Source organism: Electrophorus electricus, chromosome 19 (genome assembly GCF_041902795.1).
Source record: "Electrophorus electricus isolate QZ-2024a chromosome 19, ASM4190279v1, whole genome shotgun sequence".
Taxonomy (NCBI): domain Eukaryota; kingdom Metazoa; phylum Chordata; class Actinopteri; order Gymnotiformes; family Gymnotidae; genus Electrophorus; species Electrophorus electricus.
Genome location: NC_137515.1, coordinates 19918752 through 19932977, shown reverse-complemented (window position 1 = coordinate 19932977; position 14226 = coordinate 19918752). Strand labels below are relative to the sequence as shown.

Below are 14226 nucleotides of genomic sequence, written 5' to 3'. Positions count from 1 at the left end.
AAAGGGAACAGAACTCATTAATGTGAGCCAATGCTACCATATACTGATATTACTGGAGTTGGACACACCAGAGCTAAATAAAATATAGCAAGGGAACCAAACACCCTTCATTACAGCTCAGCATGTCCAAACATACAACTTATGCCAATTGGCAAAGTTTAACATTTGAGATATATACGTCCAGATGTTTGTATGTATCTTGTGTGTGCTCTGTGTGTGTTTGCATGTGTTTGTTTGACTGTTTCTGTCTGTGTTGTGTATTTGTATAAGTGAGTATGTTTCTCTGTGTGTCTGTATTTGTCTGTACGTTGATGTGTTACTGATTTCTGTGTGTGTGTGTTTGTGATGTGGTTTTGTTTCTATATATGTGTGTGTGTGCATGTGTGCAGAGATCTCACTGTCCTTTACGCATCATCTGCACATCACTAGGATATTTGGACACCCAGTTTCTTAATGAAAGGAAAGTTTAGATGCAGTAGTGTACAGAGCACTAGTGATGCAAACCACTCATGGGAAAGATGACCAAATCAAACGCCGCTGCAATTGCAAATTCAAACTAAACTGGTAGGAAGACAGTTCACAAAGTCACACATGTGGTGGAAGAGAAGACTAAGGGAAGTGTATCAGACCATTTGAAGTCATTTGTTTACTTCCACTTTTTTGCACTAAAAAGTTTCATGAATACCAAAAGCAGTTAGTAGAGAACATTTGAGAAAAAAAAAAAAGTTATTCTGAAAACTGAACTCAAAGTAGCTACTGGAAGTGAATTTTGTTGAGGAATTTAAATATACCTGGAAAGTTACTGGAAGCAAATGAAAAAACATCTCAGCATAAAAGTGATCAAATGTGCTTTTATTATTAGTATCACGATGAGTTTCATAAAATGTTTGTACAACAGCCTAGGTGACTCAGTACAGGCTAACCAGACAAACCCCGCCCAAGAACAAACCCCTCACAGCCCACCACGACAAGACTCACACCCACCAATTTGATCAAAACGACATATTTAGACCTCAGAGGAAGCAACATATTTAGATCTCACAGGAAGTAAGGCCGACAAGGCACACACACACACACACACACACACACACACACACACACCCACCCCCACCAGTGTATCACAGACCGCCAGTACCACAAGCCTCTACAGCCCAACATGCAACAGAACATCAGAAAACAAGAGGAAGAAAAAGAGAGAAACAGAAAGAGACTAGAGCACAGAAAGAAAGAGGGACAGAGAAAGAGAGAAACAGAGAGAAGACGTGCAAGACTGACGGGCAACTGACGGGATATTGTAAGGGAGGTTTACAGGAAGGAGACGTCCTACTGCTCCACTATGGAGGATGCCATCAGAAAGAAGGGAATTCTCCATCAGTACCAGCAACGCTTTGGAAAGGTGAGCGTCTCCCAGGAAGGGCTACAGACACACAACCCGTGGATCATAGTGTGTACTAAACACGAGCGCTAACATTTGCCGTCGTTAGGGATTAATTGTGCCAAACTCTTTTTGGGGTGGGGGGTTGTGCTGGACTTTGTGCTGGATTTTCTCAAGTCCAGAAGAGAAATGACAATTGTTTTATCAGCTTTTTGACCAGAGCAACTGCTGTCCAGCTTCATGGGGGAGAACTCTTTGCTTGTCAAACTGGAAAGAGTGTTGTGGTTTAGAGTGTCGAGAACGCTAGCACAATGTCTCTCTGCTGAATCATAGCTCCTATCTCCAGCACTAGTAAAGGACACTGGTTGGCATCAGGTCTCTGCAAAATGTGTGTGTGTGTGTGCATGTGCTGCGAGATAAGAACGGGTGTTTAGTTGGCCTAACTCACCTCAGTAGTGATGTCTTGCGTAACGTGTGAGTTGTCAGCCTTTCGACATGCTGTGGCCAGGCTGGACATCTCTGAAGGGTAACTTAGCAACACTTGCTATGTGCTCATGCGTTTTTTCAACCGGCTGCCAGCTGGAAGTCTCAAGGTCTTACACTGAAGGGGACAAAGAACAGCGTACCTGTACAGCACATCCCACAGCTGGGAGCTAGGTTTGAATCCGAGCTGTGTTAGCAGCATTAGTGGCCAGCTGTCCACAGGGACACAGGAACACAGCTAGCTGTGCTCCTGTTGGTACAGTTGGATGGTAGGCTCCACCCACACTAATACACAAGACTGTACTGATTGGACCAAACCAACAGCAGAGCCACCGTTCTGGAAGATGATGTGTCTGTCATGACTGTGTTTGTCTTCAGGTCAGGGTCTGGAACAGACGTCTGTGCCAGTCTGTGCCAACGTCTGTGCAATTCAAACCCAGTTCAGAAGTCTAAATTAGTTTCTCGTTATTCTACTGAACACAGAAAGCAAAAGGAGAAGTTGTGCTGTGGACACATGATTCAGACCACTGAGACAGCACCACAGCTCAGTTCAGACATCAGGAGACAGAACTGCTTTGGTAATGAGCTACTTGACTCAGCCATCATGACTTTCGAGTCCTGTGGTGGCGGTGAGGGGGGTTTGCTCTAATGGAGACAGCGTCTATAGCCACGGCTGTATTTTAAAGCAAAGAGACTCGATAGTGGGTGCAATTAAAAGCTTGTTTGGACAACAAGAAGATATTGAAAATACATATGCACTTAATCATATGCTTGCCACACTTATACACAGCATGGAGTTCCATTAGCGTAAAATTAGAATGAATGCTTTCTATGTGCTATGTGTTTTTTCTTCTCCTGCTGATTTCTGGTGTGTGTGTGTGTGTGTGTCAGAGGTGGAGGAAAGTGTGGGCAGTGGTGCTGGCGAACAGTGTGCACAGCGTGGCGAGGCTGGAGCTGTTCGACTACAGGCGCTCATCCGTGCAGGAAGGCCGTGCGGGAAAGAAGGCTGACAGTAAGAAGGTTATCCCCCTGCGCGACTGTATCCAGATACTGGAGCGGGAACGCCAGGACTGTCCAAAGGAGTGCACTTCCTTCCTGATGGAGACCACAGACAGACTCTACATCTTCGCTGTCCAGAGAGAGGAGCTTCAAAGCTGGATCCAAGAACTGTGCAGATTAGCTTTCCCAGTATGAATACACACACGCACACACACGCACACACACGCGCGCACACACACGCATGCACACACACGCATGCACACACACGCACACACGCGTGCACACACACACACGCACACACACGCACACACACGCGCGCACACACACGCATGCACACACACGCACACACACGCGCGCACACACACGCATGCACACACACGCGTGCACACACACACGCATGCACACACACGCACACACACGCGCGCACACACACGCATGCACACACACGCACACACGCGTGCACACACACACGCATGCACACACACGCACACACACGCGCACACACACACGCATGCACACACACGCACACACACGCGCGCACACACACGCATGCACACACACGCACACACGCGTGCACACACACACACGCACACACACGCACACACACGCACACATGCGCGCACACACACGCACGCACACACACACACACAGACGCACGCACACACACACGCACGCACACACACACGCACGCACACACACAGACACACACAAACACACACACATAGACACACACGCACGCGCACACACACACAGACACACACACACACTATCTATCTATCTGTCTGTAGTGAAGTACACAAGGTCCTTAATCAGCTAATCAGCTGATGAATATATATATGTGTCCATTTGTTGTTCTTTTCAGCTGAACCAGGCTGAGAGCAGATTAGTGAGGCAGGACAGTGATCCCCTGAGAGATCACTTACCTGTGGACATGAAGGAGAACTCTCTCTACGAGACTGCAGCCTGCAGTAAGGTCTCACACACACACACACACACACACACACACACACACACACACACACACTGTGATAATGAATTAGCCATTTCCACAGTTGGGAATTTGTGTTTTGATTAGAGGTTTCATGCATTTCTGTTGTTGGTTTGCTGGGCTCAAATCTGCACATATTTTATATTTCAAGTATAATTAATTCCTGCACAGATTCAACAAAAGCAGAACACACATCTTTTAAAGAGACAGACAACTCATGCTAAAATAGTCCAACAAGTCATTCTGTACAAATGTATATTAGGGAGAAAGAGAAGCACATGTTCCTCATGTTATAGAATAACATCCTGTTGCCTAAACATGACATATAAACCAGGTGAAGACAGCAGACACAGATAACGTTATCAGGCTGATAACCAAACATCAGTACAATGTTTATATGCCTCCTTATACACTTTCACTGTTATTATTAGCACTGGTAAAGTGAGAACAGAAAGACAATGAGGGTGTGTGTATGGTGAAGTTTATTTTAGTTGATTGTATCACAAGAATGACCAGCCTCTTCAATTCCTGAACCTCAGGCCTAAGATAAATTGATCGCTAGGGTCACAGGTGGCCAACCTCAGTTCCATTATCAGCTGGCAGAGACGACTCGCTCTTTTTGGTGGCACGGAAGGCCGGCTCATTCTGTTACAGCACCGTCTGACACAAAGCAGGAAGAAACATATAAGCTGTGCTCAGACTTGCCCTGTCTTCACATGTTCAACACAAGTCTGTCTGCAGCACGAGTCTGGCCACAGCTCCAGGACCCATCTGACTCTGTCTACAGCTCCAGGACCCATCTGAGTCTGTCTGCAGCTCCAAGACCCATCTGAGTCTGTCTGCAGCTCCAAGACCTGTCTGAGTCTATGTGCAGCTCCAGGGGCTTCCACACTTCTGTTCCCCACAGCTTCTGCCTCCTGAATTACAGCTAAAAGTCCATTTGATTTGTTAGCCTGGAGCACATGCAGGGGTGTTTGAGATGAGCTCTGTTTAAAATGGTCCATAATGCAGACCAGTGTGGAAAAACGGCTCGTGGAGGTGAGGCAATGATCCATGTTTTTGCTTCGTGTGTGAGAGACCTCAGACAGTTGTGAAAACTGACAGCTCAACAGCTTAGAGGAGAAGAAAGAAGAAACAGAAAAAAACAGAAGAATGTAGCAGAGAGATTTAAGATACTCTTGCATTCTTAAATGTGAGAACACTGCATTTTTTCACCCATAGCATCACCTTTTTAATCAGGAAATCAGTGTTAGCATTCCACAGTGTAGTGCTATGTTTCTGAGGGGTAGGAGTTTCTCTAAAGAGTAACACAAGCAGAAATGCTCATTTACTGAAATGAGTAATAGTGAATTCAGAGGACAAAGCTTAACTTTCCCATCGCAAACACCAGCTCCTTTTAGTGCAGAGACACTAGACAGAGACACTAGACAGAGTCATCCTGTCCTTAAACACAGGTCCAAATGAACATCTTTGGTTTTGTGTGTAAATTTCTGCATTGCTGAGGAAAGGGAATGTGTGCTGATTTGAGCTGCTCCCAAATTCTACTTTATCATCAAATTTATCATCCCCGTATTCTGTCAATTCAGCTAAAAACTTTATTTTACTCAAAAGTAAAACTCATACACCAGGTGCATATAAATTTCAATTGTGGTAAATTGTCATAGAGCCATCCATTTAAAGTTGGAACTTAACCGCTCAATCTTTTTCAGCTCAGTAAGTAAAAAAAAAAGACACCAGATATACAATTATCGTCAAAGCACAGGCAACAAAGAGGAAAAAAGCACCTCCTTGCAGATTTGATTGGACAGACAAGAGTATGTGTTAAGTTTCACAGCAGAGTGTTGCCAATAAAGGAGGCCCACTTCCTGAAATCATCATAGCATGAAGAACATCTTAAATGAGAGATAGATAGAGAGAGAGAGAGAGAGAGAGAGAGAGTTCAGTATTATACTTGCTCTACCATTCAATAGATTGTCTTTCCAGCCCAGGACAGGAAATTCTGATACCATCCAACAAGGCAGTTCAGACTGTACCTCTGACTGTATCCCAGACTGTATCTCAGACTGTATCCCAGACTGTAGCTCAGACATACCCCAGACTGTATCCCAGAATGTACCCCAGACTGTACCTCAGAGTGTACCCCAGAGTATACAACAGACTGTACCCCAGACTGTACTCCAGACTATACCACAGACTGTACCTCAGAGTGTACCCCAGAGTATACAACAGACTGTACCCCAGACTGTACTACAGACTATACCACAGACTGTACCTCAGAGTGTACCCCAGAGTATATAACAGACTGTACCCCAGACTGTACCTCAGAGTGTACCCCAGAGTATACAACAGACTGTACCCCAGACTGTACTCCAGACTATACCACAGACTGTACCTCAGAGTGTACCCCAGAGTATACAACAGACTATACCCCAGACTGTACTACAGACTATACCACAGACTGTACCTCAGAGTGTACCCCAGAGTATACAACAGACTGTACCCCAGACTGTACTCCAGACTATACCACAGACTGTACCTCAAAGTGTACCCCAGAGTATACAACAGACTGTACCCCAGACTGTACCTCAGACTGTACCCCAGACTGTACTCCAGACTGTACTCCAGACTGTACTCCAGACTATACCACAGACTGTACCTCAGACTGTACCCCAGCCCGGAAAACACACCTGCTGCTTCAACTGCATTTTTATAGGACAGATGAGGGATATTTGGTATAGTAATAATATTATCAACAGCAAAAACAACAACAACAATAATATTGGTGAACTTTCATTTGATGTGCTACTTGATGGGACCACTCGCTACCCTGCAGAGTCTGCTGGCAACGCACACAGCTCTTACCTTCATACACAGCTGAAGGTCTCGCTTAACTAGATCAGATGAGTTAGATTGAGGTTGACACTAAACAGTGTGGTGGAGTCTCAGGACCGGACTCAGGCACACATGATACCTTAAGTCTTCCTTATTCTGCTTAATTTATCACAAAATACTGGCTGTTGTTACCCATTCTGTAGCAGGTGTCTGGTTTTTCTACATGCAATGAAATGCAGTGAAATGCAGTGAGGTTATGCTCTATTTCCCACTGATTCACATCCTTCACCTGAAGACTCACGGCTAAGGAAGTGACCTGTGATGCAAAAGAAAAACCGTTGAGAAGGCCGACGTTATGCGCCACAGCGCGCGGCTGTCTGTGGGTGTCCTGCGTCCCCTGGCTGATTCTCGGTAGAAACACCTGCAGTACCACCCCACGCTGTGTCTCCTCTGCCCGGTACAGGCGCTACACAGACACGGCCTGGGCGCATGTGATCCGTGTTCACATCCTTCCAACGGGAGGTGATGGCTGGCTCGGGATACCTGTGCATTCCCACGTACTCACTGAGTCAGTGCTCCACGGATGGACAGTCGCGTCAACTCCCATTTCCTCCTGTGGCTGGTGCTTGTTTGATGCTTTCTGTAGCTCCAAAATTCTTCCTGCAGTGGTGACAGCTGTAGGTTTCTGATGGCAGTGGCCCACAGACTGCAGGGCGTAGGGTCCTCTTCCGCTCTTAGGGATGAGCCGAGGATCTGAGCTTGTGAAGAGCATTTTCAATCAGTGACATGACAATCAGCTGTGATTAGGACTCACCAGCATTAATGAAGCCCACTCACAGACCTGCCCCATTCCTGGACACTCAAACCCTAGTAAACAGAGCAAAGAATCCTACTAATGTTCATCAGTGCAGACTACCCATGTGCATATGCACAGGGACGATGCTATAACAGTGCATTCCTGCAGTGCATTCTTCTCCAATGATTTTGAAGGATGTTTGAGACACCTGATGGTGAATGCGTCTCTGACTGCACGCTTACCCCTGACCCTCGGTTTAGTGCTTCTGTTGTTTGTATCAACCCTCCACCACCCAGAGTCCGGCTCCCCTCCTGAGTCAGGCTTCCGCATGCCCTCAGAGAGAGTTTTCCTTCGCTCTCTGCTTGACTCATCAGGGTTGTGGACCTGCAGTTCTGCAAAGCTGCAGAGAGATAAAATGTAATGAAATTAAACTGCTGCCAAAGACAACATCCAAGTGTGGCCATTTTAAAATAGAACATAAATAAATAAAAATAAACAAACAAATAAATTAATGAATTAATACATTTCTGTAGCTGAGCATCAGAGGATGAAATGAAAGCACATTGCAATAGAAAAAAGGTTCCTTTATTCACTCATCTTGCAAGCAGCTAATTGACATTAAATCCTTTGCAAAGTAATAAACTGAGTTTCTCCTTCTGAGCCCAAAGCCTTGTGGGTAATGGTGCATCTAAAACAGGAGGAGTGTTGCATGGTCGACGAGGCAACTGACACATGCAAACTGTACTGCAGTGCTTCAGCTCTGTAATCATGCAAGGACTCCGAACTCCCAACTCCCCCACGTTCATGACCCCACATTCACGACCCCATGTTCACGACCCCATGTTCACGACCCCATGTTCATGACCTCACTGGGCATGACACCATGGTCATGACCCCACTGGGCATGACTCCATGGGTGTGACCGCATGTTCATGACCCCACGGGCACGACCCCACGGCCATGACCCCACGGGCATGACCTCATTGGGTATCCTGCCAACTGGCTGGAGGCTCATCTAGTCCTGACAGCTGTGTACAAATTGGAGGAAGATCTTTTATGCTCTTTGGACAATGACATGTGCAGGCCACGTTTGCATACTGGCCCTCCATTGGTTAATACCTAGATTACATCACTTATTAATACTAACCAGAACACATTGAAAGGGCCAGCTCTGACAGCTGAAACATTTAAATGTATCTCAGTAAACTTTACATTTATCTATACAGTAAGGACATTAACGTTCTTTTTTTCTTGTAGCACAAGACTTCCAGGTCATTGCAGTAAACTCAGAGGCAGCGGCGCAGTGTAACCTCCATGGAAACTACATTCTGACCCCCCAGCGTGACTGCCTTGTCCTGAAGGACCCCAAAACCAAGCAGGTCATCCTTTCTTGGCCGTATTGTTTCATCAGGAAGTTTGGACAAGACATGGTAAACAGGCAACGACCCTTGTATTTTTAAAAATCTGTTTCTGAATTAAGCAGTGTACCAGTCAGGGAGTATGGTTGTGACATGATGGTAAAGGTGTGTTGTACATTTTATTAAGCTGAGATACTATTGTCATATCTGAGTAAGGGGGGGCAAACTGATGTTGTCTATCAAACTCTAGCACTTATTGTTTATTGCACTTATTAAGATGGATCTTATGCATTTTGTACTTCTAGTTATCAACATTGATTCCTGTATTTCTACAGTATTCTAGTTCATTGGAATGTTGGACTCTAACCTACTGTACTGTACTAGGATGTGTTCTATGAGTAAATGACAAAGCACTTTTGTAAGTCACTCTGGATAAGAGCATCTGCTAAATGCCATAAATGTAGACAAAACAGGCCTCTGTATACAGAAACCCTAAAGTTTCGGTTCCCGATTGTGCCCCTCAGCTGTCGTTCTCCTTCGAGGCCGGACGCAGATGTGAGTCTGGGGAGGGCTGCTTCGAGTTCACCACCAGCCACGGCAACCGTCTCTTCTCCAGCATTGAGGATGCCATCAAGAACCTTCCGAATCTGCAACAGCCAGGGACCAAACATGCCAGCACCAAGAAACACCAAGAAAAAAAAGACAAGCCCATTACCCAGAATTCCCAGGAGAGGGCAGCCACACGTGAGTACAGCACAGTACACCATGTGCCCCTCTCAGCAGCAGAAAGTTCTGAGAAGAGCCAGCTGGACAGCATGTTCAAGAGTCTGTCCCTCGGTTCCTCTGAGCCCTCTCCCAAAAGCCATGCGCAGAGATCGAGATCTGACCCTCCTTCCCAGTCTGGGGTGCAGGATTCAGTCTATGCCATGGTCAGCAAACCCCAGCCCAGCATTCCAGCTGAACGCAAGCCCAACAGCCAAGGACTGAAGGACCGTGGCCTGTGGACAGACCCTGTGGTTCTCCCAGACTACCCCCTTCCTGAGGAGACGAGTGGAAAAACGGAGTCCACGGACGGACTCACTGTGTGCGCTGCGACTGAGGACTACAGTGCCGAAGCCATTTACGCCGAGCCAGATGACTACGACTCCAGGCCCGCCTGGCAGTACATGGCCAATTATCCAGTCCCGGAAGAGTTCTGGCATGGCGACGAAGCCTGGGATACTGGACATATGCAGGAAGAGTTCCATATGCCGGCTCCCTCCACCAGCGCAGATGAGGACGTGCTCACCTACGACAACGTCAGTATAAGGAAAAGGTTATAACACACCAACAGCTCCATGACCAAGTACAAATACACCAGCCCTTTACTGGTATAGAAGAATGTTAAATGGGACTTCAAACTTAAGGCTCAAGCAGTAGATGCATTCAGATGGTCAGATGTACAGGTATCTGTAGAAGTCTGTGTGTATATATATATGTGCTAATAAAATTTTTGATGTACAGTATTCTATTCTAATCTATTCTATTGCTCAAACAGGGATACTTGACTAATTGTTTAGGGATTTTTTAAAACAAACCAAGGCATTTTCAGTCAACACTAATTCCAGAAGGACTAATTCCAGAGGCGCATATGAGGGCATCAGGGTAATCAACCCTGCTTCCTTCATCTGAATCATTAACTCCCACAATGCACATCGGCATGCCGCAGCTGAGTGGGATTCCAGTCTGCCGCGTCGGCACTCTGCTGCTCCACGCCGATCTCTCCATGGAGCCCGGGCACTGGTGCCAGAGTAATGGATCCGGAATGCTGATGCTGTAATGCTGGTGTCGGAAGGCTGGTGTAAGATCAACGGTACTGGAAAGATGGTGCTAGTGTTTATGCCAAAGCACTAGTTACAGAATGAGTGAAGATGGAGGGGTGAAGGTGCCAAGTTCTGTAGTGCTGCTGCTGCACCCCATCTCCACCCTAGATCCACCCTAGTTTCCACCCCAGCTCCTAACCCTAACACATTTTTGAGAACTAAACAGACTCCTCCATATTTACAAAGAGCTGTGTATTGCTCTCAGCATGTTTGTTAAAAGTCTTCCTTCATTTTTCTTGTATAGAAATGAATGTACTGGTTGTGAAGGAGGAGATAGTAAGAGGGAAAACCTCAGCCACAGCGTACTGGAGCACAGCCAGGACAGTGAGACCAGCACAGATTTACAAACCCGGAATCAGTGCATAGGCAGTTTTCCCACTGTGTGCTGGCTGTGCCTGCAGGCCACGGGGAGGGTAGAGCAGTCCCGCAGACCCTACGCTGCAACGCTGCTCCAACGCCCTGAGGGGATTCCTTTATCATCATCTGACTCTAGCTGTTCATGTGTACTCACCTTCACAACCTCTAGGGGGCACTCTCCCTCTCCCAGTGCATAACAGGGTGCACGGTAAATTCTGTGAGGGCTGAGGAATAATCCATCAAGTGTGATTTAGCAGAAACGCAGAGACCATGCTCTGGGGTTCTTGTTTAGCTGTGCTGAGAATTAACAACCATCTTCAGTTTCTAACTTCAAAAGGTCTGAATTTATTACAATGACTTTACTTACCTTAATCCGAAATGAGTCATCTGGGTGAAGGGGCTTCTGTGATCAGCCAAAACAATCCAATGTATTGTACAAGCAAGAGGGGGAATAAGATCTTTGCTTTTCACAAAGCAGATAAGTGTGAGTTTCCCGACACAAGTGAGGTGTTTCCTGGCCCAGAGTGCCTGGGTTGTAGTTGAACTGTAGGGGGCAGTAGAGAGCTGCTTACATTTAAAAAAAAATCTCTGCTTGCTTACGGACTTTACGTGCTATTATTAAAGATCCAGTTAAAATAAAAACGACACACTTTCCTCTAAGTATCCAGAGCTGTACAAAGAATGACAGCCCCTTGTTGGCGTGTGCATGTGCGCATGCGTGTGTGTGTAGGTGTTTGTGCTGTAGTTGTGCGTGTGCGCATGCGTGTGTGTGTAGGTGTTTGTGGTGTAGTTGTGCGTGTGCGCATGCGTGTGTGTGTAGGTGTTTGTGGTGTAGTTGTGCGTGTGCGCATGCGTGTGTGTGTAGGTGTTTGTGCTGTAGTTGTGTGTGTGTGCATGTGTGCGTGTGCACAATATATTCTGCGTAATTGGAAAGAGAAAACAGCTGAAATATTGAAAAAGGTGTTCCACCCAAAAAAAGCTCCTGGGGAAGCACGTTTGCTCCATGTTACCGTGGTTACGGGGGGCACTTGGGTCTGCTGCACCGTGACCTACAAGCCAGTCATCCTGGGTGAGACAGAGCGCTCCCCTCACAGACCTGTGAGGGCTGTTCAGTCTGTATTTGACTAGGAATTATGTCTGTGCAGGGTCTAGCTGAGTAGAAGCATGGGTGGAGGCACGGCCCGGGTGGGTATTAACTGGTGATGATGGTATTGGGCGCCATGGTGATGCTATGCTGAATAGCGGTTCAGCACTGAGAGCGAGATATGAGTGTCCCTGTTCTTCTCTGCCTGATGAACTCCGCTGATTAGATTTTGATGACTGCTGTTTTAACTGGATATTAAACTTTTCATGGAAAATTAATTAATAATCGCTCCCAGATAAAAAGGTCTGAAGGCTTTCTCAGCCTCTGCCAGCAACATCAATAATTTTGAGAGAGAAAAATCGATGTCAACTGATTTCAGATGAACGTCATTACTTCCTTAACTCGGGGGAAAACCCTGGGCAGACGAGCTCCGATTCGCTACATCACACAGATAATGTTTAACATAGACCAGTATACACACACCAGTCTGTTGAATCACAAAGTTCACATTCAGTTACGGGGCTCTATTAAACTCCGGGTTTTCATCCCTGTTTTCTCATCATGTTGCGTACCTATTTATGCCCACCTGTTGCATATCTGTCTACACCCACCTGTGACTGGTTTGGGGTTGATCTGTAGCCCCTACCCAGCTGGCAATGTGCGATCACCTCTGACTCCTCAAGCCCTGGTTGACCCTCCACCTCATCTGTTTAAACTCTACCTCACCTGTGTCTACTCTACCTGTGTGTAGGACTCTAATTAGCAGCCTGATTTGCAACATTTTCTCCAGACCCAGCTGCCTGTGATTCACATGAAATATGGCAGAGCCAGAGACTGCCATAACACACACACACACACACACACACACTCACACACACACTCACACACACACACACACACACACACGCACGCGCACGCACGCACACACACACACACACACACACTCACTCACACACACACACACACACACACACACACACACACACACACACACACACACACACACACACACTCCCTCTCTTCCTGCCTCTCTTTGCTCTGTCTGTTTTCCTTTCTACTGCTGTCTTGTTCTTCCTCCATCCCTCCCTCCCTCTCTCCCTCTCTCTCTCTCTGTGGAGGTATACTTCCTCCTGCACACATGTTAAATCCTGTCTCCCAGCCCCTCTGTGAGCACATACCCTGATCCCCAGGGTTCTTCACTTCGCCAACGTGGCGCTGAAGCCCCTGCCCTCTCACCGTGTGCCTCATCCGGGGGTGAGAGCTAACCTGATTAGCCAGCTCGTGCACTCTTCCTCCAACTCTCTCCTGCCACAGAGAGTATGACAGCTCACTCTCATCTGCTTCCCTGGCAAGCTACCAACAGGTGCCGTGTGCACGTGCGTCTGATCCGCTGGCAAGCAGCACCAGTCGGAGCAGAAAAACCTCCGAATGACCAATCGGCTTCCTCTTCACCATTTTTTCCAGATGCACACGTGGAATGAGCGCATCTCACTGTCAGCCTCCTCGACTGCCGAAGATGACTGGTATTATCATGTTAAGAAGATTGTGGGTTATTCTGATGGAGGTGTCGTGTTTACACAGTGTACCGGAGTCCAGCCAATCGCTGAGTGTTTGTCTCATGATGCTACAGAAGTGTGTTCAGCCAACAACTGTACCCTCGAGACTGTCATTAATGTTACATAAAGGCAGAAGTGATTAATTGTACAAGGTGTCTGTGTTTCCACACGGGTCCAGAGCCCGGTAACGCTTCCTGCTATGTTGTCAGCCTGAAGTTGACTTCAATTTCTCTGAGCCACTTTACAAATTGAGGTGTGAAATGTATTCAGAGGTGTGAAAATGAGAGATAAACGAAATAACATTCTCTACTCTGGAAACGCACTGATTTTCAGAGCTGGATAGGAATATGAAAAGAGGCAGCGGGATTCTTCGGCGGCTGTGTTGATGTTTTGGGATTCCAGCGTTTCACCTTCCAATTGCATTGAATGACAATCTTGGATATATTCATCGGGACTATTTATGGAAAGTCTCTTTCTGCTGTAAGTGTTGAAAGTGACCCATGCGACCGAGGCCAGCTGCCTCTCAAACATCCGGA

The 14226-nt window shown here is 46.7% G+C and overlaps 1 protein-coding gene across 2 annotated transcripts; it reads left to right on the top strand.

The window, feature by feature from the left end:
• Positions 1-984: 984 nt before the first annotated feature.
• On the top strand, positions 985-10330 carry dok2l (docking protein 2-like). Of its 2 annotated transcripts, XM_081702920.1 has the most exons (6): positions 985-1396; positions 2342-2436; positions 2750-3046; positions 3720-3825; positions 8731-8903; positions 9356-10330. In XM_081702920.1, exons 3-6 carry the CDS (start codon positions 2957-2959, stop codon positions 10151-10153), a joined length of 1167 nt encoding a protein of 388 aa, XP_081559046.1. In that variant the 5' UTR covers positions 985-1396; positions 2342-2436; positions 2750-2956; the 3' UTR covers positions 10154-10330. The 2 variants fall into 2 exon arrangements, with proteins under 2 accessions (XP_081559046.1, XP_026857596.2); XM_027001795.3 differs by lacking the exon at positions 2342-2436 and having other exon boundaries at positions 992-1396.
• The last annotated feature ends 3896 nt before the right edge of the window (positions 10331-14226 follow it).